The 26,058-nt window shown below is 52.7% G+C and overlaps 3 protein-coding genes across 4 annotated transcripts; 1 reads left to right on the forward strand and 2 right to left on the reverse strand.

Annotated features, from left to right (window-relative positions):
• Positions 1-26,058, forward strand: LOC128268390 (leucine-rich repeat-containing protein 15). The gene is made up of 4 exons (XM_053005463.1): positions 1-100; positions 22,480-24,346; positions 24,425-24,519; positions 24,590-26,058. The coding sequence occupies exons 1-4, from the start codon at positions 84-86 to the stop codon at positions 25,236-25,238; spliced, it is 2,628 nt and encodes an 875-aa protein (XP_052861423.1). The 5' UTR covers positions 1-83; the 3' UTR covers positions 25,239-26,058.
• Positions 17,856-19,580, reverse strand: LOC128268394 (lysozyme c-1-like). 2 transcript variants are annotated; one of them, XM_053005468.1, is made up of 3 exons: positions 19,329-19,580; positions 18,822-19,143; positions 17,856-18,749 (listed from the first exon to the last, which is right to left on the reverse strand). In XM_053005468.1, exons 2-3 carry the CDS (start codon positions 19,117-19,119, stop codon positions 18,604-18,606), a joined length of 444 nt encoding a protein of 147 aa, XP_052861428.1. In that variant the 5' UTR covers positions 19,120-19,143; positions 19,329-19,580; the 3' UTR covers positions 17,856-18,603. The 2 variants fall into 2 exon arrangements, with proteins under 2 accessions (XP_052861428.1, XP_052861426.1); XM_053005466.1 differs by having other exon boundaries at positions 17,860-18,749; positions 19,342-19,580.
• Positions 20,463-21,525, reverse strand: LOC128268393 (lysozyme c-1-like). Its single transcript, XM_053005465.1, has 4 exons — positions 21,341-21,525; positions 21,181-21,269; positions 21,048-21,111; positions 20,463-20,729 (listed from the first exon to the last, which is right to left on the reverse strand). The coding sequence occupies exons 1-4, from the start codon at positions 21,513-21,515 to the stop codon at positions 20,590-20,592; spliced, it is 468 nt and encodes a 155-aa protein (XP_052861425.1). The 5' UTR covers positions 21,516-21,525; the 3' UTR covers positions 20,463-20,589.

Genomic DNA, 26,058 nt, shown 5'->3' on the forward strand with positions numbered 1-26,058 from the left:
CGCGAATGAATGTCAACCGAGCGCCGTGCAAATAGAGCCGCCGCCAGCTACGATCGCCACCAGCTACGATCGCCGCCTGCGTGATGAAACATCAATCAAGGTAGGTGTTGGAAGAAGCTTTCAGCCCAGTAACCCTTACGTCACACCACGAAGGGGCACTACGATGGGGGTTGTTAAGATGAGAAAAGGTTAGCTCACCCTTCGGCTCAGGAGGATCACACGCCAAGCAAAGGCCACGGATTGGGCGCGTCTGTAGAGCTGAGCCTCATAAACGACGCGCGTGGGTGGCAGCAGTCGAAAAAAGTCCCTTTGCGCCTCGCGTCCCGTGTGTGGGTATATGCCACGCAGGCGTGCCCACGCATTTTATTGGCGACGAGAGAGAATGGCCCACGAGAAACACGTCACAGACCGGTGCGGACCGGGTGCGCCTACGCCAGAGGACCACAGTTTGTCGTCGCGCGGCTTGGTTGGAAGTTTGAGCCTTGGGAACTTTTGAGGCCAAAAGGTCCTCCGCGAAGGGTGTCACCCCAAAGACCTGATAATTGGCACGCAACACTTGTTTGTTGCCTCACATCATAATCACGACTGATCATGGCCATATTCTACGATCTACGACGCTATCGAGTTCTGTTCTGGACGGAAGATCTTGACGGTTGTGATCGCACGATGATTAATAGGCTGTCGTAAATCCCGCGCTCGCCGTGCTTTGTTGTCCGCTAATTGTAGCCCACGGCGCAGGACACCTATGTTGGAGCCAATTGTGTTTTACAAACGCGGCACTCAAGGGCGCCAAGCGACGGTAATTGATTTGATTCGAATCAGGCACCATCATTGCCCCATCTGTTGTTTGCGGATTTCATTCTGTTTTTTTTCTAGCTAAAATCTTAACTGCTCCACGGTGGCCAGGTTGCCTGCTGTCGGGATTACGTATCTTAAAACAATTAATCGGCCACTCTTATCGCTGGGTTCGAAAAATTCGAAACTCCGACACACTCCGGAAACGGAGTTTTTCGGTGGATAAGTAAGTTGTTTGCCGGACGTGTGCCGGCCGGATGATGATAGCGTCGTCTTGTCGTCTTCATAGTCTCCGTGGTGGGCCGTCGGTTTGCTTCCAGCCGTCATTAATCATCTCCCAGGGTTATCGTTCTTTCATCGCGCTTCGCGCTGGCTTTTGGTGGTTTTAATTCGAATTTTGTTGAGCCTCCTGAAACCTGGATTTTACGAAGTATCAGTTAGGTTGGTCCAGCTACGGAGGGTACCGTAATCAGTCCCGATTAACCGAGGCTAGAGCTTTACTGAGGCTTCTTTCTCGCCGATAACGCCCAACGCAAATTTTGCTTCCGAGTAAATCGGAGCTCAGTTTTGTTTTGAAAACGTTAGGGCCTCGAATACGGCGATCGTTACAAACAGTTGATTGAACCCCCTGCGCGCCATGAGCCCACGGGAACATGATTGATTGCGCCAACCCAGACCGACCATCCGTCATAAGGAACCGGCTTGTGGGGGTCTTGCGTCGAGTCGTGCAGAATCCGGCGATTTGATCGAGATAAACCCCCGCTGGATACGCGCGTTCCTGCGCGCGCGACCCACGCTCTTGGCGGGGGCTGGAGGGAAGTTAATCAGGATTTGTCAGCTTACGAGATTGGCCGACGAGTAGGTTGGAATAATTTTCGGGATCCGTACGGAGGCCATTTTTCGACGCTCCCATTAACACACCCAGACCCGGAAAGTCTTACTTTTCACCACCAAATTGGGCCGGGAATCGGAGGGCCAACCGTGCCCTATATCGGCCGACACAAGTGGGTGTCGGTATGATTAATTAATCCCATTCCGAAATGCGCCTCCAGAAGAGCGGCGATAATGTCTGCTGGCTAGCCTTGCCTTGCCTTGAACTTTGGGTGCTTCTGTGTGGCTCGTCACTCGAGAGCAGCTGCCGGTGACTTGGAAGCTAATAATTGGTGCCACGCGGAGCGCATTCGGCATGCCGGGGAAAGATGATGCACCAGATGCACTTGGCTGAGCCACCATCGAAGTGGCAAGTCATGGACACCAAAGGCGATGGCGGTGGTCGTCGCCGCTTTGTTGCCGCCGCAGCCGCCCGTCCGTCGTCGTCGGCATCACGTCTTTCAACGCATTTCCAAGCGCGCCCGTTATCGCGGGTGTCAATTTATTGCCCTCCATTAGTCTCGGGATCCGGCGGCGACGGCCACCTTCCTACCTGCCTTCCTTTTCGTTGGGAAAAACCGAAGGGCCCGAAGAGCGTTCCGTTGCTAATTGTACTTTATTCGTATTTGATTAGTGACGATCACGATCACGTTTAGGGTTCGTTTTCTCTTATTTGTGTCTTATTGAAATATTTTGATCCCATATTTAATGTTGCCTCGGCGCGGTCGATCCCTCGGCAGGGCAGAGTTTCAATCCCAAAAACAGACCCCGGGCGAAAGCCCCTTACAAAAATGGTGTGATGTTTGGAAAGTGTTTATCGGGAAAATATTTTACATATTTTAGAGTCGACGAGTGACGGTCAGGGGATGGACCGGACTTAACAGACTTAACCCGGATGGTTTGGAGCATGGAGCATAGCGAAGCATTTGCAGGCTTGCCGGCCGCCAATTGCGCTCCAGTTGATCCTAATCCAGCCACGCAGGGTCCGTATTGTGGCGTGTGACCTGGATCGTGTGTCTCGCACCATAAAAGTGCACACGAGTCGACATAAAACCGTTCCCAGATCTCCGATGCTCCCAATTGTGCGTTCGCGCAGCATTGTTGATAATTGCGATCGCTGGCGACCCCGTTTTTGGGGAGGAGGCACTTCGTTTGGAACGTGCCGAGGAACAACACAATCGGCGCACGTTTTGCATGCATCGCGGTTCCAGTGTGCTGTATCCGCGCACCGGAGCCGGGAACCTATCGCCCGGACCGGATCTCTCATTACGCGCTCCCGACCCGACCCGACCCGGGTTGTGTACGTTCCGCTCGGTGCTTTTATTATTATTCAAATAAGTCGTTATGCTGTGCGCGGGCGGCCAATGGCTGTATTACCCCCGGTGGGGCGGGGGGGCAAGTTTCGTTGTTGGAATTTGTTGTTCTCCAGAACTCGCCGCGCCGAACGTCGCCAAACGTCGGTTCGGTTCGGGACTGCCTCGAGAATATGGCGATTGCGCTCTAATTTGTCACCAGCCCTTATTGAGCCGGTGGTGGGTTGTACGTTGTACCTTGTTGAGCTCTCTTTCTGGGGTCTTCCGAGAGGCCATTGTATTTAAATTTTCCCTACATGTCCATAAAGATCTGGCAGTTCTCCTGGGGTGTATCCGGAGTTCTTCCAGCACCCCAGCGAGCCATTCCGGGGGGAGGCCTCCCGGTCTCGAACGCGAAATCCAGACGATCGACGTGTGTGATGTGAGTCCGGGCGCCCGTTCTGGCAAGGAGCGCCCGCATCCACCGACCCCGGGGGAGTCTCCACCCGCGGGAGGGACCTATTCAATTCCATTACACCGTGACAAATGCCATTCGTTTGTTGTTGAATCATGATTCAGGGTGGCACACGGTGGAGCGGAGCACTCACTACCCCGTTCGGTTGGTAGAGTCGAGGATGGATGCGCGCAGAAACGGTCTAGGTTGTACCGGCCGGGTTTTGAGGTTGGGCTGCGTTGTGTCGGTTGTGACAGAATCGAAACGACGAGAAGAGAATGCCGGTGGACGGTGATGGGGCCCGAGCGGTGAGTCGGAGTGTGGTTCTCGAGTGAGAGATTGTTGATCGGGTTGGGCCAACATTTCCATTCGCCGCGCTTCGCTCCGGTGGACTCTCACTCTGCGGCGAGAGTGCCTCTGCGGTCGCTGCGCAAAGGGAATGGGAAATAAATAAAACAACATTGTCATCCGGCGGTGGCGGCGGCGCACAGGAACGACGCAGGAACAGGCGGAGTATGTGACAATCAAAATATGGAGGAAAAAATCGAGATGGAACTCCCGCCTCCCCCCAGCATAAGCTGCGAGCGCCCAACGGGGGGTTGCCGATCACCCGGCGCGCGATTATTCAAAATTGTGTTCCGCGTAAGTTGCTGCGGTTGCGCCAAAATTGGGATCGTCACTGCGCTGCTCCTTTGGGGTCTGGGTTGTGGTTGGAAAGTGTCGACATCGTTCTTTTTAGCCGTTCGGAGAACGCTGTCAAACATCCTGATGTTTGCTGATGGCCGTGAATAATTGTTTCATTCGGAGGCGATCGATTCTTCCTTAAAATTCCTGTCAATCTCTTCTTTAGTAGAAGAGAATGTAAACATGAAGGAGTTGGAAGAGATTGGTGCGAGAATATTGCAAAATATTGGAGAAAAATGAATGTAGTGGATAAATCATAAAAAGTTAATCCCGTAATATGTTTAGAGATTATTCGAGTAAAGGAATGTGCTCGAATCGGTCGAGCATTGAAAAAGTACTGCTCGACTGTTGTTTGGGTCGCCATGGCAATGAACTAAACGGAAGGACCGCCGGATGCGGTTCATTTCTCCATGTTCTGGAATCGATCGCAAAATAAATGCATAATTTTGGAACGCGATCGTTAATGTTTGAAACTGTTTCGAATCCGAGCCCGAATGATCGTGAATCCAGAACCGGAATGTGTGAGGCCATCTCAGCAGTTAGGATGAGCGCACTGAATGATTTGGTAATAAAATTTCAGTCGGGTGGCTGTCGAAGCGGCCCTCACCCAGAAGCATCGTGTGAGGTGATCTCCTCCGAAGCGTTTCGGTCTGTTTCGAATCAAAATTCAATCGGAGCCTATAAATTGCGGCGCGATCGTTTCTATAATAATATCACATAAACACACTATCGAAGAGCTGGCCCCTCCTTAAGCCGCCACGTCTGTCTGGCCAGCTTGCGCAGCGCAGCTGTCCGGAGCCCGGTGCTTTACCTCCCGGGGGTCGGTCGGGGTTTGTTGGTCGCCGTCGGCTGTCGCTATAAAATAGTACAAAGTTATGGACGCTCGGAAGCCATGAAATCGTGCGCCGTGCACTATTGGAAAGTGGTGCGTGGTGCCGGGCGTGTCGGCGTAGTACCTTCCCCAACTCCCGATGGGCGTAATTTTAATCGTCGGGATTTTGTTTGTTGTGCTATGTCTAGGGTTTCAGCGTTCTCCGGGTCTTGGGGCTGCTGGGGCGATTTTCCCCCGGCGACTGTCTGTCCAAACGCAGACGACGGCGCGCGGTTCATAAAACAGACCGCAGCCGATGGAGCGCGTTGGCGAAAGTTGAGGGAAATAAATTGCTGGTTGTCTCGTAAACTTCGTCGATAGGGGCAATTTCGAATTGGAACTGTGATTCATGTGGGGTAGAGTAATAAGTTTGACCAATTTATTGGCGTTTTGTCGATTGGATTCCCGAGAAGCGTATAGACAAATAGTTTTCTAAACTATACTATGTTCGGTCAATAAACAATGGATTCCTGAGGGCAACATCTGTGGCCCATCTGTGGCGGGAGTTTATGCAAATGAGAGTCGCTCGCTTTGTGTCGCCAAAAAACCCGAGGACAGCAGACCTTAGCGGTTCTAATCTTGGCCAATAAAAGCCAATTAAATTTTTGCATTCGGCTCGTTAGCATTAATTTGTCGAATTAAGTTGATGCATTGCCCGGCGGTGGGCATTCGGCATTCGTTTTCCTCCGAATTGTGCAGCCCGTGAAATGAAACTTGGAATTTTGTTTGACTCAATTCAGGTGACCCTCCCCCAAAAAGATGGTCGGGCGCGCGTGAAGACCGCGGTACCCGTTGCCTCCCGCTCGATCGCGCGGACGATAATGAAGCCAATGATGATGAAGACGATGATGACGATGATGATGAGGCAACCGATCGCGAATGACGGACAAATTTATGGCCACCGTACGCCCACGCTCGTGGCACTCGCGCGCCATCCATAAGTTTTCTCGCCGGTGGCCTTTGAAAGCGCCGGGCCAGGTTATGGGGAGACCTAGACCGGGGCCTGTCGGCTCCGATACCGGTCGGTCGGCTGGTCGGTGGTTTCAAGTTTTCGGTATATCATTATTACTGGCGACTAATGTGGCACTTCAAGCGGGCTGCCGGTGACCGGTTCCTTTTACGGCCCAGACCGGGCCAGAGGTCTCACTGAGAGAGAGAGGCAGGGACTCAGGCCGTCGAGTGGGCACAGGATTTGGGATTGGCTTTGCCACGGGCAAGCGTGCCTAGTGCGCTGTTATGTTGCGCGCGTGTTGGCCAAATATGTTTGGGGTCTGTGGGACCCGAGTCTGCCGCCCTGGTGTCGAAGTCGAAGGCCGGTCTCTGAACTCGCGCACCAGGCTTACATGGTTTCTGCATAGCTTCGGGCTAGCGCTGTGTTTCCAGAACAATAGATCAAGCTGTGCGTGTTCCGCATGTTGCTAGCTCCCCCCGAGAGATCGAGGGAGAGAAACAGCCGAGAGTGTCACAGTCTGTAGCGTGATGAAGAGACACCTTACGACCCCCGGGGGCCACCCGCTGATCGTAGGACATCGTCTTCGTCTTCTCCCTGGGGTAAGCAAACACAGTTGTCGGTTGGTCGGTACGCACTCCACTCCCTGTACGCTTCTTGGCCCCATTTTTTGTGTGTCTCCGCAGGCGATTTTAAAATGGGCTCGGGACACTCGGATCTCGGGGAATTGATAAGATCGTCGCGTACTACGCCAGCGAGTCGCGGCCCTTTCGACGTCGGCAACCCGTCCGCCCGCAATCGGCCGACGAGGCCGAAGTCCAAGCCGGGTTGACGGACTTGAAGCCCTTCCCTCTCGGTAGGATTACCAGCGGGGCCCGTCAGGAGATTGATCGTACCATCAAATCTCCGGATAAAGTAGCCGCACGTGCACGCGTGATGAAATTGTCCACCACGGCACGGCCTCGGCCCGTGAAGTGGTTGAGCGTGCAGACCCAAGACGACGTTGTTTGTCCAGCGTTTTATTTATCTTTTCGAGGCTTTCCCCAATTGCGGACCCGCTGACGATGGCATCAGAAATGCATCGGCAGCAGCAGCAAACGGAATGGAAGCGAAGCGACATCTACCGGCACCCCGGGGGGGGGGGGGCCGAGCAGGTGAAACGCTTCGGGATCCGCGCCGGCCAATTGTTTGCCAAGTATGGTAAACAAGAAGTCGAAGTGCTCTGTGGTCACTCCGTAGCGGTTACGATGGTGCGACGGTATTGGAACATAAACTGTTTGATGGACGATCCGATGGGGCGGGCGTCGGCGTGTGGATCGATCGAACCGAGGAAACCGATTTAGTCGGAATGTGGGGCAGGCCTTTTTCTCCAACTAGTGGATGGTTTTTGTGAGGTACATAAAATTTTATAGAACCAAAATAACGAACGGCTCTCCCAGTTGGACAAAACTGCTAGTTTATCGTTCGGCGATTAGTTTTCATTGATATCTTAGTAGACTGTGCGATTTTTTCTGGCCACGCATGATGAAGGTCGTTTGGTTGCCACTTTGGTGAGGCCCCTTGGCCACAGGGTTGTAGATAAATTTCAAGATTATCTATATTTATGAGTCCAACCTAGTATCGGCCGGACTAAGGCGTCGTTTATGGTTGAGCCGACGGCAGCCTAAGTTGGAATGAAAATAGAAACGAATAATCGTTGTTGATACTTACATGGTGGTGCCATTTTGTTTCGGAATCCGATCCACTTCCACAATTCCATTCTTCATTGACAGTTGAGAATTTTTGAGCATAGCAAAACCACAGACACGACTTTCTCGGGTAACTATGATGTGCTGTGCTTCGTCGTTGAATTTCAAAAAGTAGCCTGAGCTCTGTCGCTTTTCGTTTCTGCCGTCGATCCGATTTATTTTTGTTGATCGTAACAGCGAAAAGCCGCCTTTCGCTCCTTACGCGACCCGGAATGTGTTGTCCAGATTGTGATTTATTCGATCGAGCGTTCCATTTCCATTTTTCTCGGCTCTCGCCTCGCGACCAAAGTGCCAAATAAATTTATTGTCTCCCGCAGCCAGTTGCGGTAGTTCCGCAGTAATAGGTTTCCGCCAAATAGTGTATAATATTTTAAACCACGAAATGTGCTTGGCACTCTGGCTCGAACCAACCGAAACGTGTGTGAACTGAGTGAGCCGGCACTCCAAGGGAAAAAAAACAGGAAGACCGATCCGTGATTTGCTATGTCGCCGCTTCGTTCGCGGTCGACCTTCCCGGCACCGGTTTTTGCTGTCGCTCATTTATAATTTTCACATCTCCGGACATAGTTCCCCGTTTCGGGCCAGGCGACAGGCCCGCCCGGTCGCCCCGGCTCACCTGTTTTCTTGGGCGTCCACCACGCCGCGTGTGTAGGCCAAGCGGAATGGGATCGTGCCTGGTGCGCGGGTATTTAAGTTACAATTTATGACACTCATTATCGCCTTTAATCGATCGCCAAAGATTATCGCCTATACCCGCACGTCTGCGAGAGTGGTCTGCGTTTTTTTTTCGGGCCCTGGAAAGCGGAGAGCTTCCTCTAGCTCTTCTCTTAAGGCAAGGCGAAGAAATGGCATAAAATTGTCCGCGGCCCCTTCGTGACGACCTGTGGTGGTCGAAACATCTTCAAAATTTGTTAATCAGCTGAAACTATTCCTCGATGCGGTGTAAGAATGTGGCCGGAGTGGAGCCGGTTGTCACTGGTGGTGGTTGGCATTCCGCGAATTGGAGACGATAGGAGGCCAAGCGTAACTGTAACGAGAACGATTGTGTGTGGTCCCGGCCACACTATTTTCTGGCGTCTTAGGCTTAGGGGCGGCCGTCATGATCACTGTTTGAGAAGTCAATCGGTAATCCGGACTCGGACTCGAAATGCAAATGAAACGAAATGTTTCCAATCCGATTCCGGCCCCGCGGACCGTATTTACTTTTCCTTTCTTAACGGTGGATCGAAGATTACGATCGATTAGATAATTGAAACGGTGGGACGCCGAGAGGTCGGTCGGTCAATCGAACGATAAAACGATCCCCCGGGCTTGATGGCCTGATTCGTCTTGTGAGGTTTCGAAGAATCAGTCAGTAATCCGCTTACGATCGCATCGATCGTTTGGGTACTACGTTAGGGATACTGACAAATGGGCGATTTTCGGTTTTGGTAATGGGGCCCCTCGGTTCGATAGTCTTATGTCATGGCCGATGCCCGAAATTCGTTTATGATCGGGCTCGCAGCTACTTTCGCCGATGAACCAAATCGCGTAATATTTTAATGGCCCCATTCTGCGACCACTGGCCCCATTTGGCGGCTCTCAGATGGTTCCAGGACTAAAGTGAAGAAAACAATTTAATTATCGTCGCCACTCGACCGACCGTCGTCGTGGGGGGGTCAGTGTTGATGAGCGCGAAAAGGGCCTTGGCACCGCTTCGCTAATTCCGGTCCGATCGAAGGTGTTTCATATTTTAAACCCCGTTTCCTTATTGTTTTTTGTAGCTCAATCGTTGAGAGTAGGCTGTGGCCCACAATCCGCGATCCTGACGCGGAACACACTTTAATGCGTTTTTACCCTGCTAATCTCGATGCAATCACCCGACAACGGCAAGCGGCCCACTCGCCGACGCCGATCGTTATTGAGGCCGCAGAAAATGGCGAACGCGCAAATGACTGGGGGGACCGGGTTCTAAGTCGCGGAAAAGACCCGCGACGGGCCACGCAACATGCGCAATCCTCGCCCCCGTACGGCAAGAGACAGAGACAGAGGGAGAGAGAGAGAGACACAGAGTAACCTCCTTTATGATTTTGATGCAGATCGCCTGCGCTCGCCTGGCGTCGTCGTCGCCGAGGTCTGCATTCCATCAAACTCTGTCATCTGTGTGTTCGCGCGTTGGTGTCTGTGGCCCCGACGCGACTTCGTGGGCGACTGTCCCGTGGGCGTCTCGGCCAGTTGCAGTTTGTGAAACTTTGTAACCTCCCACCCCGTCCCGTCGGGGGCAGCGGTTCTCGTGAGTCGTCATCGATAAATCAAGAGAAAAGTCTTAAATCGTCGTGTGAGTGCCTGGAGTTTGATTAATTATATTTGGGACACACCGGGTCACCGTGCTGCGTGGTCAGTTCCAAAATCTGGACAGTTGGCGCAACAAGAACAAAGAGAAGTGGCCAGAGAAGTGGAAGGATCGTCGCGAATATCGCCACGATCGAGGTCGCGCAGCGCAGCACACAATGCGCATGGCGTGGTGGCCAGGCGCAGCGGCAGCATTATTTGCAGCATAAACATAAGCCGCCTCGCGGACGTGATCTGCGCCCCGAAGGAGCCCCGCTGCGTGGTCGGGTTGTGGCAGCTGAATTAATCAGACCGCCGGACTCCGACTTTGCGGCCAACTTCGTTAGCGTGGCTGTTGGCTGCGGTCGGCCAGAATGTCGGGTAGCCGTGAGCTTCAAACGATCCGACCCATAAATAGGCCAGAACATTTGAAGTTTTCCTTTCGGCGGGCGGCTAAATGTTGATCGCGGACATTTGCATTTGCAACGGATGTCCCTTTTTCGTGTCCGCTGGCCAATTATGGGATTCGCCGATCGATTGACGGTTGATCCGCCGGTTGATCGATTACCAGTCGAAGGAGGCGCATTGGAACATCTGCACGGAACGACCGAAACGGTTGACATGCTTTTGGTTCTGAGCCGATCTGAGGCTCCGAACGGCTACCAGAATTCTCCGGACGCAGCTGCACTGATCGATTATTGGTGCAACTCTCGTTTGACGAGTCCCGAGTCGATCCAGGAAAACTTCACGTCAAACGATCGTGCGATGAGAGGACCACTCGACGCCCTCCGATTGATGGGATAGGCCAACCATTTTGGGGTCTTAGGCATAAGGGAAAGTGTTTGAACAGTCATAAAAATTAATCACATCGCACGCCCAACCGGTCGCTCACCATCAGACGCCCAGCCCGGTGACACCAACACCCGGGCCCGGTGCGGATTGATGTGGCTCGTGGCGGCCGCCTGGAATGGATTGATTTATTGCCGCAATAGTGGCGGCGATGGTGGCGAAAGGCGAACCTGGCAAAGGGGGAACCGAAAGACTTGGTGAAAGGCCCCCGCCGTCTTAAGATGAGACACGTTCGACAGATTCATTACTCGGTTCCTCCGTTGCTGAGGACGCGCGGCGTTTAGAGGTGCCGGTAAAGCCGTGGCGCGATGCAACACGCGACCCCTACGCAAAGCGACCGACGTTTCGGGTTCGGGTATCTCGTCACCCAACCTCCGGCTTGCAACTGAAATCGGATATGTTACGTGAGGAACACCGCCGTAACCGTCTCTTTTGGACGGGCTTCAGATTGCGATACGCGATCGAATGCGCCGCTTGCTGCCTTTTTGGGATGCATTAAAAAAGGTGCTGTAAAAAGTGACAAAAATTACCTGGAACACCAACTCATCATTGCTCCGATCTTCATCCGATCCGATTCCCACGGCGCGAATCCACTGCGAACCAGCCTAGTTCTAGCGGTTGGCCGCAGCAAAAAAAAACGCCAATTTAATTGAAACACCCGGAATCCGAACCGGAAGTACGGTGTCTCGTCGAGGCCTCGCCCGTCAAACGGACGCCGCTCGTTTTTACGCTTAACAATGCGTAATAATAACAATTTTGAGACGTCCCGGACTCGTCTGCTGACGACGGTGGCTTCAAAACGGGTGGCTTCATTGCACCACCACCCGACAAAAAAACGATCGTTAGACGTCCCCAAGCACTCCCTCTCGCTCTCTCTTTCTCTCTGGCGCCCGTTTGCTATCCGTTTGAGTAATGTGTTGACCGTCGACGCGGCGGCGACGGGGACATAAAAACGAAACATGGTGCTTCAGTTACATATGTTTTCGGTTGTACTCGTCACACCAGCTCGCACACACACACACACACCGTGTGTGTGTCATGTGAAAGAGGGCCCTGATCGTGCGGCCGGGCTGGTTGTGGTTTTTTTATTTGTTGATCCGCGTCCCGTCCCGGACCCCAGTTTTTTTGTTGCACCAAAACCGTTTCCGTATTCCGGTTTCGGTCGCTTTTCGGCTGGCTGGTGTGTCGCTCTGTGGTTTTTGGCCTGGTGGGGGACACACACTTCCGCCGTCGCAGCGTTCTTGCCGTTCGTGGGACGATTCTCGTTACCGGGCTCGTCTTCGGTTGGGAGTACGTTTGGAGGTTAGAGTGGTTTTTTGTATTGTTCCCTGCAATTGGTTTGTTGTGAATGCCGCCCCTTTTTTGGGGTTTGCCCGTAACAAGCGCTAAAGCTACCTGCATTGCTGCTGCGTTTTTGGGAGAAAATTGCGAAATTGCACCTTTAGCGTAGGTTCGTCGCTTGTTTAAAATCGAACGATTTCAATTGGCACACAAAGTGAAACCAACAGCTGAAAGTGGTCTATTGATCCCTTCTACTAACCCATTTAAATAATTGAGCACTGATCTATCGGCGGTACTGGAATGGGAGTACCTCACAGATCGCGAAATCCTCCGCGAGCCTCTGTTCCGTGTTCCGTGTGTTCCATCGAACCAGTCGAACAAGTTTGCCGTGGATGACGGCAAATATTAAGTGGTGGGGCTGTGGGGCCCTCGTCGACGATGGGCCGACTCTGTGGGACGATATTTTACTGCGTATTAGAGCTGGTAATGAGCTTAGCCGGCCGGCCGGGTCGAACGATGGTCCGATGACGGGTTCACCTTCGGCGGCGGCGTGTAGGCGTCCACGACACGGGGCTAGCATTTGGTCACGGCGCTTTGCATACGCTGGCTTTGGACGGACAAACGATTGCTGATTTAATTTTATTCCATACGGGCCGAGTTTTGCGATGCTATCCTCCTCATTAATCGACACCTACGACGACGATGGCGACGGCTTTCCATCCCGATGTGGGTTGGCCGCCTTCGGTGAGTCGGCCAGAAACGCTGCGTGCAGAATTATTATTGAGTCTTAGCTCTACGACTTGTCGACTGTCAAGTTCCCGAACTCGCGTGAAGTCTATCTACTGCGGCTCCTGGTGAGTGATGAGGGTTCACACGTTGCTGCTAAAGCTCTCACTTCGCTGCCCGTGGAATGTCGGAGCCCTGTCGAGTGTTGCGTCAACCGAAAAAACGAAGAACACGATCTATTTACACAGTTGCACGGACGGGAGTTGTTTACAGAACCGAGTAGGCCGACTGCTGCAGGACGGTGCGCGATCGGTGCAGTGTTTGCACTTTTTTTGCATCGCCCTATGTCAATGGGTGGCCCACTTTAAGGCCCCCCGTTGGAGGCCGATCGGATTTTAGGGAAGCCTGCGCAGAGTTCTTCAACTTAGAAACCCATCAGTATCAGCGATGCGCAGCTACAGCGTCACTCGAGATCCCTTCTTGTTGCGTGTGTGTGCTAATGAAATTAACACCCAAACGGCTGACAGAACAGAGCCCGGTGGTATTGATGTCCGGCCGGGCCGGCTGGGTGTGCGGAGTAACGCGGTAACTGACTGGTTCCTTCGGTTCTCGCCAGACGACCGTGGGAGGCACCCGAACATTGTACACCACTCCAGGAGGATCATAACGAGCATTATACCATCAATTGGCAGGGGCGGCCCGTGAAGAGCATCTGGCGCGGCTGGCGACTTTGCAACCACACATCTTACTTACCCGGGCCCACCCCGGGCAGGCTCGGCATGAATGGTTTATGTGTGGGATTCCGTGGCTCCGGCGTGTGTTCGCTTCTTCGTTCACTTCTGCCCGACTCGCCGAAGCGAAAGCGTTCCCCTTCCTGGGCTGGAGGCTTTACTCGATCGTGCGTAGGTGTCTCTTTGACTGCAGTCAGTCCGATTGGACCCCCTGGAAGTTGCGCGTCCCTTTTGGCCCGTGGCGTGGGCCATTCCCTCGCAGGGGGAGGCACTTTATTAACTTACAACAACTGCATTGGCCCACCAGGTGTACCTCTCCAGTCCATGATCGTGTTCGGTCGTACATTTCCATTGAAAATTGGGTATGACGTGTGTGTGTGTGTGTGTGTGTGTGTGTACCAGAGCCATGTTTCCGGAAATGATCATGGGTGACACTAGCGATCGTTCCAAGGCCCAGTTTGTGTTTCAGGTTTGAGCAAACTTGGGAGACGGAGTCAGGCAATACTAATGAACGCTAATTATGCCGGTCACACCCACTCGAAGGGGACAAAGTAGGTACTTGAGTCCGGCGAGTGGCGATCCACTATTGGCAGGTCAAAGTGTAGTGTAAATATGCCGCACATTGCAGAGCTCTATCGGCGTGGCCGGCGAGAAAACGTGACCTAAGTTGTGGACCCCGCTAACCGGTTCGGTCCCAGCTGTTGGTCCGTCGATGATGGCCAGTGGATCCATTCCTATTCCGGTCACACATCGGTCCACGCGGCGGGGGCCACCAGACTTTCGATGGTGTTTACGTAGACCTCTGTGCGCCGTGGACAATGTCTCAATGAGCTCCCCGTCATATGATGTTCGGCGATTGTCCGTCAAGAGGTGAACCAACAACAACCTGGAAGCGATGGGTTCCCTGTAAATACGAGATAACGAAAGTACCCTGCCACCGTGGACGGTGGTGGCGGGAATGTTAAAAGGTTACGTGTAAGGTTGCTTTGATGGTTCTATATCGGGTAGTCTGTACTGTCAAGCAGAGTACTAGATACCGTCACGAGACTCAGGGTGGAACTTATTTGACTTCGAATTGAGATTTTTTTTCCACGAACACGGTCTCATTCAGTGGACAGGCCACGCGATACATTGTATCGTTATCAATGTATCGTAGAATAATGTAAAGTGAAGTGCCTTCTTGCTGTTTCGTTCTTTTTGAACAACTCCTTTTCGCTTTCAGTTATTTATATCTATGAAATCGGATTAGGTTAAAAATGGCTCTGGCTGTTAATTTGATTCCATTGCTTGCTTCAGAATCGTTGCTTGTTTTTAGAAGATCGCATTACTTTCAGCGGTTTAAAACATTTAAAAATTGCGATTTGTACTTAACAAGCAAAGAGCGTCGGATAACTCCAAAAAAGGACTTTCTGATCTGACCAGAAAGGTGTGGTGTATCACAAGCTTCTAAAACCTGGCGGAACCGTTAATTCAGATCGCTACTGACAACAAATGATCAATTTGAACCATGCATTGATCGAAAAACGACAACAACGGGCCAGAAGACAGGGTAACTTGGCTTGGCAATGCGCCTGGACATAAAGCAAAACTGCTTCAGAAACCAATTATTCGGTGCAGTGCAGACGGATGATCTGACGGACGAGTCACAGCCGAAATGCAATTATTTTTTTATCTTGAAGGAACGTACCTGGCCCATATTTATAATCGAAAAGCTGTTGTTCCCGTTAAAAACAAAGGACAAAAAGTATTTATTTACATGACAACTGAAATTAAGCAGCAGTTTTGGAAAGTGGTACCCATCCCCACGTCCGCCAGCGCCACCACCGGCCGGTCATTAATCGAGAAATGTCGTGTCGTGCTCATAAATATTCATCCTTCCATCCTTCCGCACAGAACAACGACACGGTGCGATGGGGTGAGTAGTGTGCGCAGGCCCAGCAGACTCAGGAAGAACGAGCCCAGGAAACTGAGGCTTGTGTCAGGCTGGCTACGATTGGATTATCGTTTGACATTTGCGTCTTGGTCGCTACTTTTCAAACGAATCTTCGAACCAGACGTCAAAAGGCAGCAGTAGGCGACGTTTACCATTGCCCGCCCTTATGGCGATGGAGTGTTTTAGATTTGGAAGCTTCTAAAATCACATAACCACACTGACCTTCGAGCGGACTTAAGTGAAATGGAGCTCGAATTAACTAGACTTGGCTGGCTTTACCCTACGCTAGCTCATCCCCCGTGATGGGCGCGTTAGCATAATGTTGCCTTGGCCGCCAAGTCCACGTTAACCTTACCTGCTGACCCCACCATCCGGTCTGGCCTTTTTTCGGGGTGTGGTAAGCAACTGTTGCGCGCGCGCCCGTTGCCAGTTTGGCGCACACGTCAAACGTCTCCTTATGCATACTTAATGAGCCGGACTCCGGCCCGGAAGGTGTCACGGTGGGGTTACCATTACCGGCTACAGCGGTCGAGTCTATTGTCTTTTTCGTTTCGATTGTTCTTTCCCCCTGCCACCGGTGGCAGAATACTTTTTGGGGGCGTCGGAAGTCGAAGTCCACCGGGAAGTCTGTTGGGGTTCGGTGCTTGCTCCCTGGTTGATGTCATTCGTTGCTTATTCTTTTTTGGTGCTTATTTGGGGCCCTTGACGGTATGACGCATCGGGAATTATTAAACACGGATTATGAGTTCCGCCGGTCGTAACCTGCGCCACGGCGTGTAACGGAAGCAGCGTTCTTCTGTGGGGTATACACACTGCCAGAATAGACAATTCGTCATAACCGTCCGCGCTCAAAAAGGAGTCAGCTCCATAATCGGCCCAATGGCGCCCATCGCAATTTCCGGTGCCGGATGGATGAGAATCGTTGGTGACCGTAAATCGTAAAGTAAGCAGACTTGGGCGCAGCTCGGGTCTATTATCTATCGTTAAAATTGAGTTCTTGGTGGAAGGAATTTGAGTTGTTGACTTCCTCCGATGCGCGATAAGCTCTATCGTGCAAGAATTCACGGGATGGGGGTGTGCTCACGATAAGCAGAGCACGTCCCCAGGCCACGGCAGAAAGAACAAACGGACTGGAAAGACAACAAACGTCGGACACCGGGCGGTGGACAACGTCTCGGGGTTCCGTCGGAGTTCAAGGGTTCTAGTGCGGGCTGCAAGTTTCTCACGTCCCGCCGGCGTATTTCCGGCGGATATTTACTTTCCACAAACCGAGGAGAGGTTGGCCAGCAAGCGTGTGTGTGTGTGTGTGGTAACGGTTTATTCTCGTGCTGGGTGCGACAAGACCCTATCCGTACTTACAGTCGAGATCATCGCTAGCCGGTGTCGTTGGGGTGTTTGTTTGTTGCTACAAATCATCACGCGGCCTTACCCCGGGGGCCGTTGTTGCCTAGCGTGCGTGTTGTGACTAAGAATTAGCGCTTCACGCTCAACTCACTCGCTCACGAGGCTCAGTGCCGTTTTAGGACACCTTCTCGGTGCAATTGCTGTTTCTGGGTGCGAACTCTCTCCCAAGCCAGAACACCACAGAAACTGGCCGAACCGGACGTGGATCTGGATCCAGAGGTCGTGTGATTCGCCGCGGCCTGCGAAATCCTGATCACGACCCGCAAGCCGAGTCCGGGGTCCGAGTCAGTGACATTTGTTTTGACATCTTTTTCATGGCCCGGCAAGGCCCGCCATGGGGATCGTGTGCTCGCGTGTTTGCTGTGCGCCACGAGGTGGAGACCATTAGAGAGACCACCCCGGGGCTGGTCCAGCTTGTCGGGCGAAATGAGAGCCACTTCAGAAGGTAAGCTAGGGTAGCCGTGCGGGAAACGTGACTGCTTTGCCTTGTCCACTGCTCGCTGCTCGTGGTCGTGTCGTGGCCGGTCTTCTCGTCCCGGTGGGCTCGTAAGGAGAGTGTGTCATGGGAGCCGCAAAGCCGCAAAGAATGGTGGCGGCTTCGATTGGCGCAGCGCGCAGGATTAAGCATTGTTGTGAACTTCTTTTTATGCTCTCCCGGATTGCAGCTGGCGATCGTGCCAGAGTTTGCTGGGAACGCGGTAGCACCGAAACGACACGAAACTGGAAGCTGCCAAACATGATGTTTGCCTTTTTTTATTGTCTGGGGAGACCCCAGTGTTAGATGATTTGCTTCGCTCCGCTTTATTGTGACAGATTGGAATCGATTCGCTCGCTTCGCATCTACAACGTGATCGTGTTTCGTGTTTATAGATCTATCGCGGTAGCTGAATGTTTTGCGATCAGTCAAACAGCCAAATACCAAATGTTCCGATCCGCTCCGATCGCTCAAACGATGCGCTGATTTATTCAAAATTTAAAACACATTACAATTTTACGATCGCTCCAGTTTTTCTCTCCCTTATCCAAAGTCCGACCAACCGATCGGTGATCTTCTTTCTCTGGCACTGGTTTTTTCTTTTGCATCCGCTTGGACCTTGGGACCTAAGCCAACATAGCTTTTTTCATCATTTAATTTTATTTCACTTTACGACATGTAGTAGTGCAAAATTTGCATACAGATAGGGCACTGTGGGCAACACTAACTCGTTGTTTCATTAGCAAAATGGGCGGCCTGCGAGAGAGAGAGAGAGCGAGGGAAGAGGGGCCAAAGACACGGTTCTCACATCAGTGATCGTGGACCACCGGTCGAGTTTTGTTGGGGACTTCTTTTGGGACCACTCATCGAGCCGCGCAAGTTATTGGATCACGAACCGGAAGATAGACGTTGAAGTCCAAGAAGGGCGATCGCGTGTACCACACAAATCATAGACGAACCGGGCCGGACAGACGAACTCACGGCAGCGACTTTTATTGCAACCGATTTGTGAGTGAGAGTTCAAACGAGAGCCGCCAGAGCGCCCCACAAACCGAGCTTGCCCAATTTGTACCTTATGACTGCCTATGAACTACGAAGGGAACAGACTTCTTTACAACTTCCGCAAAGCCAGCGCAAGCATCTCACGTTCCGTGCGTAAAACATTTTATTTTCATCGTGTTTTAAGTCCCGCTTAAAGCACCGCACCGCAAGTCACCGCACCGTAACCGTCTCATCCGCTGGCACCGCAGTTGGAGATGTCGGGTAGCTCCTTGCCTTTGCACTTCTTCTGCCACAGCTGCCACTCTTTGAAGCCGTTCTGCTGCTGGATGGTTTTCGAGCACTGGATCGCAACGGTCACACTATCCGTAGCCAGATCTGCACGGAGATTGGGCGATTTCATAACAGGACTGCAACAAAAAGAAGCGTGCCGGCCGGCTTCTTACTTACCCTCACACTTGACGTTACATTTGCCACCTTTGCGGCCATCCCGGCACCACTCCTTGCTGTTGATCTGGAAGATGCCGTAGTTGGCGGTCAGGTTCGGCAGCTGGGTGACTTTGGTCGAGTTCAGCCCACTCTCGGCGATCGCCAGGCAGATCCAGTGGCCCTGGTACGTACGGCTGACACCGTTCAGTGTCAACTGTTTGACCAGCTCACACTTGCTGTACACTTTGGCATCGGTCGGCCCCATCGCGCAGAGCAAGATGCCCACGATCAGTAGTGCAGCCTTCGCGATCGGCTCCATCGTATTGATCCGGTTCTGGAAGATCTGTTTCGGAAAAATAGGATTTAGCCTAGGCAAAGAACACGGCTAATGGCGACACAGGCTGGCCGTAGGCTGCCGGTGCAGAACCGGTTGACGTCAGCCAGGCAGGCAGAGATCCAAAACAAAAAGCCGCTCCAAACCCCCGCGAGCGCACAACCTTGAAGAACCAGAACCAGGCGGGCGCGCACCGTGTGTGTTCACCTTTCGTGTTTTGGACGAGATTTTCTCCGCTCGATATCGGTCGCGTCACGATTTTGGGCAACTTGGAAATGGATATCACTACGCTCGAGAGCGTGAGAAGCAACGTGTCACTTTCGGTAATGCGATCAGCGCGCTCACGCTTCTAGCTCTACGCCGCTTACGCCCTTTCACTAATTCTCCCCGAATTGCGGCGCAGCCAACGACGCGTGGCTTCCGGGGTTTGACACTTGTTTGCCGCGCAGACAGCGCACGTTTTATACCTACCTACTAGTGGGGTGGTCGATGCGCCGAACGCAATCACGGAACCCGCAAAGCCGCCACCGCTCCCGACGACGACGAGCTGCCCGCTGTCTGTAGTGGTGAACACTAGAAGCAGTTGTTTACCGAAAAAAATGAAGCAAACGAGTACTTTAACCGCGCGAACAGAGCACCGGTCGTCGTCGTCGTTGTGGTTGTGGCGCTCTCGTTGAGAAGATTCATTATCATTACCGATCCACCTAACGCGCCACCCCCTGGAACTCGGGCCGGCCTCAACAAAGTGTCTCATTGGGGTAGAATGGGGCATTAAAACAGGGTGAGACTTAGGGGTTTTGGACCCGATCGCAGTACTTTCCCTCAGGCTCAGCGAACTGTAAGCGAGTCGCCGCCACCGCCGCTGCCGGGAGATTGCAGCCTCAAGATACGTGCCTGAGCATCAGCATTAGACCCCGTTGCGGTCGTTGCTGGAAACTAATTAATTTTTAATCCCGTGTCTGGGCTGGGGATTCCCTGTGCGATAACCTTTTCGGGGTAAGAGGGGAAGCAATTGGAGTTGCAAACAAATCCGAAACCCTCTCCTGTAAACATAAACAGTGCCAACTCATAAACTCAACAGCGCAGCCAGCCCGATGAGGTGTCCCAAAAGGTAACGGAAGCCCTAGATCCCGAAGCGTTCGTTGTTTGGTTGTGAGATTGTTTGTAGGGAGCTTTTGGGCGTCTTGTGGACCACAAATTAGACAATTAGGAAACGATGTACGCCTCCCCGTATCGGGACGTAGATAACGCAATTTTTCTAGAGAACAAACCAAAACCGATTGTCCCTATCTATTGGACAATGCGACGTAACCTAAATGTGTGTTCGATTCCTAATTGAACTGATTAGGAGGCAACGTTTATTGGAACCATTTCTTTGGCCTTTCTCTCACGCGCTCATTCTAGAAGCTTCCAAGAAGCTCGGCTCGGGTTGATAGTTGTTTGCACCTCAAGGGATCAGGTCCAGCACGAGGATAAGTCCGGCAGGGTCTTCTGTTTGCACTTGTTGACCCAGCCCTTCCAGGCGGCGAAGCCACCGTCCTTGTAGATCAGCTTCGCACACTCGGCATCATCCGTCAGGTCGTCGTTCAGGAAGTCTGGAACGCGCGCGCGCGCGGGACCGGGAATCGGAAACGAAAAGATCAAACAGATTAGCGACGCCGGACCGGAGGATGGTGATTTAAATTGGGCATCAAGTCCGGAGCTGTGGGCTAAAGTGTCGATGATCCGTGCGCCACGCGGTCGGCCGGCGCGTTAATTAGCAACGTAGCACGTGTGGCCACTTCCGCCACCAGTGAGATCTTAATAGGCCACGGCGGGGTAGCCAAATTCCCGACACTCCCGGGCCGCAGCCGGCGGATGTGTGCCGTGATTTATGGCCGTGTCAGACCATAGGCCCCCTGTTCTCTCCTCACCTTCGCACGCCATGTTACAGCGGCCTCCCTTGCGCCCCTCCCGGCACCAGGTCTTGCTGCTGATCTGCAATGCAAAACGTGTGTGTTAGCGAATGCGATCGCCCGGTCTGGTTGGCCCGGCTTCACGGCGTACCTGAAAAATCCCGTAGCTTGACCACTGGTTGTTGAGGACCGTCACCTTACTGGTGTCGCCGCCACTTTCAGCCAACACCAGACAGACCCCTGTGGGAAGAGACCAGACAGAGGGGAATGAATCGTAAAGAAGCGTTCCGGCTCCGTTCAGCCAGACTTACAGTTGGAAATGAGGGTGCGCGAGGAGATCTGCTCGCTGTCCAGTGCGCGGGCCAGCGGACACTTGGTGTAGACTTTGGCGCTGCAGACTCGACCACACGCTACTAGTGATAACAGCACTATCAGAGCGGCAGTCCTTGCTGTCCGGACGACACATCGATCTGCGAGTGAACCCATCTCGTGCGAGTTGATGTTTATTACTGACTGCTGAGCGTCCTGAGCAGCGCAGTGTCTGTCGGCGAGTTGAAAGTCCCAATTGACCCTTGCGGCACATCGCGGCGAATCGCGCAGTAGACGAGTGGAATGCGATTAGAACGTACGCCGTGGCTTCGTGCTTATTAGCCGTGTGCACCAATAATAATCACCTGAGAGATCAGAGACGGCTCTCGGGTCGTCGGCGTCGTCGGATGTGCATTGTTGTGTTGTTGTGGAGCGACTTGAATTTCATTAAGCACCCTCCCGATTGTACTGAGTTGTTCGACAAGTTTGGTTCGTCAAGAAAAACACATTTTTATGGTTTGTAATACACTCTATTATTCAGTCAGGTCAGGTTTCGGAGCCGAAGAACCAGGTTCACACGACTCTTTGGCCTCTTGTTTTGATTCAGGATCATGTTGATAAATAGTCTCATCCATAGTGGTTAGTGGACGCACAAAATTCTCTTTATCCTTTCCAAAATGCTCCAAATGTTGCCGAGAAAGTTTTATTCGAATATGCTCAGCTTTCTGAAACCCAATAGGTCTGAACGTCTTCATGGCTTGAACGACCACGTTTAAATTCAGAAACCCCCCCCTTTCAATGTACTAATTGAGGGCGGAGAGTTCTTATGCACTTTCAACATTCGCTCATAAATTTCCATTGCTTTTAAACCATCCAAACATAAAATTTCAATCAAGGCACGATACTTGATTTTTTCCATTGTAAAAAATACTGTGGCAAGTCTTGTAAACTGGGGCATACTTGTAAACAATGAATGAAGTGATCGATTGAAATGAAACTTCACAAACGTTCATACGTTCAACATAACAAAAAAATTAGGCTAGTAGCAGCACCCTTCGTTATTGAAGCGCCAAACTCATTGAACAGCCTGGTAGAACGTTCTATTAATGCCACTCTCCCCACCCGTTCCGCTCCATTGCAGATTTCAACTGTTGGGCACCTGCCTAGTGGTGGGTCAGCTACTGGCCATCGCGTTTGGGGCCGAGATTATGACCGCTGGCATCGCCGGTGGAGGAGCACCCGATCGACGACCGTCTTCGTCGTCTAGTCAGCTTGCAGCAGCCGGCTCAGCAAACCAAAGCCGCCCCACGGCGGAAACTAGACGGGAGTCAGTTAGGTTAGGTAGCGATAACGATAGCAGTATTAAGCAGGGAAGCACAGCCACCAGTGCTAAGGTGGACCAAAGGGCGCCGGATGAGCTGTCGCAGGACGCAAAGGACGCGTTCAGTGCGTGGTCGGCGCAGAAGTTCGTGAACAAGCCGACGTACGATCGGAAGGACCTCGGAAAGGGACGGTTCGGTGCGAGGGCCCTCATCGACACCGGAACACCTGACCTGTCCGACTGGCAGTGTCCGCGGGTGGCGAGCAGTGACAAACTCGAGTGCAGCTGCGATCTACCCCACACGCTCCGATGCAGCGGTGACCTGCACGGGCTCGAAGTGATCGCCGACAGTCTCCGGCAGTCACCGTACACCGTGTCGCTGCTCGACTGCACCCTCAAGAACGTGACGACCATCAGCGATGGCAGTATCTTCCAGAACGTGTCCCTCCAGGGGTTAGTGATCTCGTCGGGCGAGATCAAACGGGTGCACCGGTTCGCGTTCGCCGGCATCCGGACACCCCTACAAGCACTCGGGCTGCCGAACAACGCCCTCACCGGGGTACCGATGCAATCTTTGGCCACCGTTTCGCAGCTAGATCGGCTCGATCTGTCGTTCAATCGCATCAAGTCGCTCCAAAACACCGACTTCATGACCGTGCCAAAGCTGTCCTACCTGGAACTGAGCGGGAACCAGATTTCGCTTGTCTCACCCAAAAGTCTGATGCCACTGCGGAGCCTACTGCACCTAAAGCTGAACGGCAACCGGCTCGGGGACTCACCGGAAAGTCTGAAAGCGCTCGAGGCGTGCGTCAGCCTGAAGGAGCTCGATCTGCACGCGAACGGGCTCAAAGGACCGCTGCGCAACACGACCCTGCCGGCGATCCGTGGGCTGGAGATACTGTACCTCAACAAAAACTCCATCGCCAGCATCCACAACGGCGCCCTGGAGGCGTACCCGTACCTGCAGATGTTGTCGCTACGCAACAACCAGATCGACGTGCTGCAGGATCACGCCTTTTCCGGGCTAGCGTCCCTGCAGGTGCTCGATCTCGGCCACAACGGTATCGTCACCATTAGCGGGGCATCGCTCAAGCACTTGCCGCGTCTGATCATCCTCGACCTAACGCACAACTTCCTCCGCGCCCTGACGGCGGACGTGGTGGCTCCGCTGCCGGCACTGAAAGAGCTCCGTCTAGACGGAAACGATATTTCACTGATCGCACAGAACGCCCTGGTGAACGCAACCCAACTGCACAGCCTATCGCTCGAGAACAATCCGCTCGTTTGTGATTGTACGATGAAACCGTTCCTCGATTGGCTCCGGGCTGGCCCAGCTCGTATCGCCTCCCAGGACATTCTGGGTGCGATCTGTGCCACACCGCCCGCCCTGGAAGGGGCCGCATTGCTGCAGCTCGCCCCGGACACGCTGAGCTGTGAAGCGGGCGGAAAACAGCAGGACACCCTCCGGAACGAGGCCACCTTCGCCACGGTCGAGGTTATGTTGAAGCTGAAAAACAATGCGTCGTACGTGAAGGACATCGGGGGCCAGGTGCGGTTGCGGAGCGTGAATTTCACCGACGAAAGTGACGTCTTTCTGTACTGGCTGTTGGACACGGACGATTACTCGTGCCGGTTTGTGTACGTGTTCCACGACGATGATCCGGAAACGATCCTGTTCAACTCGGAGGTAAAGGCGCGCCCAAACACTGGTCAACTACACACCGAGAGTGACAAGTTAACTAATTTATGTACCTTTCTCTTTTAGGTTTCGTGCGTCGTGAAACCGGAAGAGCGCACCGCGGTCGAGTACGTGTACAGTGCGAAGCTGGTCGGAGCGTACGATTTGCAGAGTGAAGTCAGGTAAGGAAGCCGGTCGCCGCCATCCGCGGGACGCTTCGAAGAATATTAATGATCGCCCTTTCTATTTTAGCTACAAATTCTGCCTCATCATGAAGGAGGACATTTCGAAGGACGAATACTTGGGTGCCTGCCAGCTGGCCACGCTGCCCCAGCCGCACGCGAGTCCGACCAAGCGAAAGTCGATCAAGAAGGAGCTCCAGATAAGCGTCCGGCAGACGAACGAGTCCGACATTTCGGACTTTGATCGAATTTCGTCCGACTTTCGGCACGACGATCAGAACCGTGACGAGCTGCTGAACGACGACGGAGCTGCCGATGGCGGAGAGGCTGCCGGCGACGACGGGAACGATGACGGGCTGGCTGGACTGGATGATGCCGGCGGCGGGGACTACGAGGACGACGAAATGCTATCGAAGCACCTTTACGATGATCCCGATTTTCGGCAACTGGAAGAGCGACGCTTCCGGCTAGCGGAAGCGGCAGCTGCCCGGTTGCCCTCGGTTCGCGGTGGCCGCATGCTGCTCGAGGGTCTCGGCACGATCATCATCATCACCAGCCTGATCGCGTTCGTGTGGGGCTTTCTGCGGTTCAAAGGGGGTGCGAATCGGGGGTTGCCGTCGGTCAGTACCTGCTACACCGTAGACGACCGGCGGAGTAGCTCGCAGGATGTCGAAAGCCGAAGCCGGTACTTTAAGCTACAGGCCACGACAAGCTTGTGAGGCACACGAGAACCCCCGGGCGAAGCTCGGCAGAAGAGTGTCGGGCACTGTAAATGACTGTACATAGCGAGTTGCAATGGGCACCGCAAGCCTTGTGAATACTATTATTTATGCTAGGGATAGGTCGGCATGGGAGTAGAATGTAACTGAACTCGAACTCGGCAGATTTCCATATGTTTTACCATTTAAGCTAGAAATTGTTATCTTTTGTACGTGTTTACAGTGTTTGTGTATTTTCTCAACTCTACTAATCCAGTTGTGCCATTGGTTTGCGGGCTCCGCGTATGGCGGAACATATCGGCGCCAACGACGGTGGGAACTAGATTGGGTCGATTTACCCTCATTTGTTGTGTTCCTTGTTCAATTCGCCACCTTTGAATGAAAGCTAAGATGCTGTCAAAAACTTGGATCCTCCCTGTTATGGTTACCAAGGAAACACACCTCCATAAATCAGGAATACGAACAAAATTATCCTTGTCCATTAACCATTTCTTTTATCAGAACCTCGAGCTAGTTAAAAATTAGTCTTTTGAATTGAACTGATTTCATCGAAGCGAAAGGTTGCGATGTCGACCGTGAATCGTAGCAACCATGGCTAGCCGAATAACAGTTTAGCGCACAAAATGTAAGCCCAACGTGGTGGTGCCATAATTTCAACGAGTTTCTGAAATAGTTTCCACCAATCTTAGTTCTACCCTCTTCCGTTGGTGCCGAAAATCGAAATGCGAAAAGCTCCGAAAAAGGGCGAAAAGCGGATTCAGTCCGCATGTTTTGTGTATTGTTGGATGGAAATAAAAAATGTAACGACGCAAACCATTGA

This window comes from Anopheles cruzii, chromosome 2 (genome assembly GCF_943734635.1).
Source record: "Anopheles cruzii chromosome 2, idAnoCruzAS_RS32_06, whole genome shotgun sequence".
NCBI lineage: Eukaryota > Metazoa > Arthropoda > Insecta > Diptera > Culicidae > Anopheles > Anopheles cruzii.

What these genes read in the sequence shown, in the direction of transcription:
- LOC128268390 (XM_053005463.1), top strand. An exon ending in CGATCCTGTTCAACTCGGAG is followed by an intron (nt 24,347 to 24,424) that starts GTAAAGGCGCGC and finishes TTTCTCTTTTAG; the next exon opens with GTTTCGTGCGTCGTGAAACC. An exon ending in GATTTGCAGAGTGAAGTCAG is followed by an intron (nt 24,520 to 24,589) that starts GTAAGGAAGCCG and finishes TTTCTATTTTAG; the next exon opens with CTACAAATTCTGCCTCATCA.
- LOC128268394 (XM_053005468.1), bottom strand. Translation starts at nt 19,119, where the DNA reads ATGGAGCCGATCGCGAAGGCTGCACTACTGATCGTGGGCATCTTGCTC. An exon ending in ATGTAACGTCAAGTGTGAGG is followed by an intron (nt 18,750 to 18,821) that starts GTAAGTAAGAAG and finishes ATCTCCGTGCAG; the next exon opens with ATCTGGCTACGGATAGTGTG.
- LOC128268393 (XM_053005465.1), bottom strand. Translation starts at nt 21,515, where the DNA reads ATGGGTTCACTCGCAGATCGATGTGTCGTCCGGACAGCAAGGACTGCC. An exon ending in CAAGCTACGGGATTTTTCAG is followed by an intron (nt 21,112 to 21,180) that starts GTACGCCGTGAA and finishes TTTGCATTGCAG; the next exon opens with ATCAGCAGCAAGACCTGGTG. An exon ending in CTGTAACATGGCGTGCGAAG is followed by an intron (nt 20,730 to 21,047) that starts GTGAGGAGAGAA and finishes CGCGCGTTCCAG; the next exon opens with ACTTCCTGAACGACGACCTG.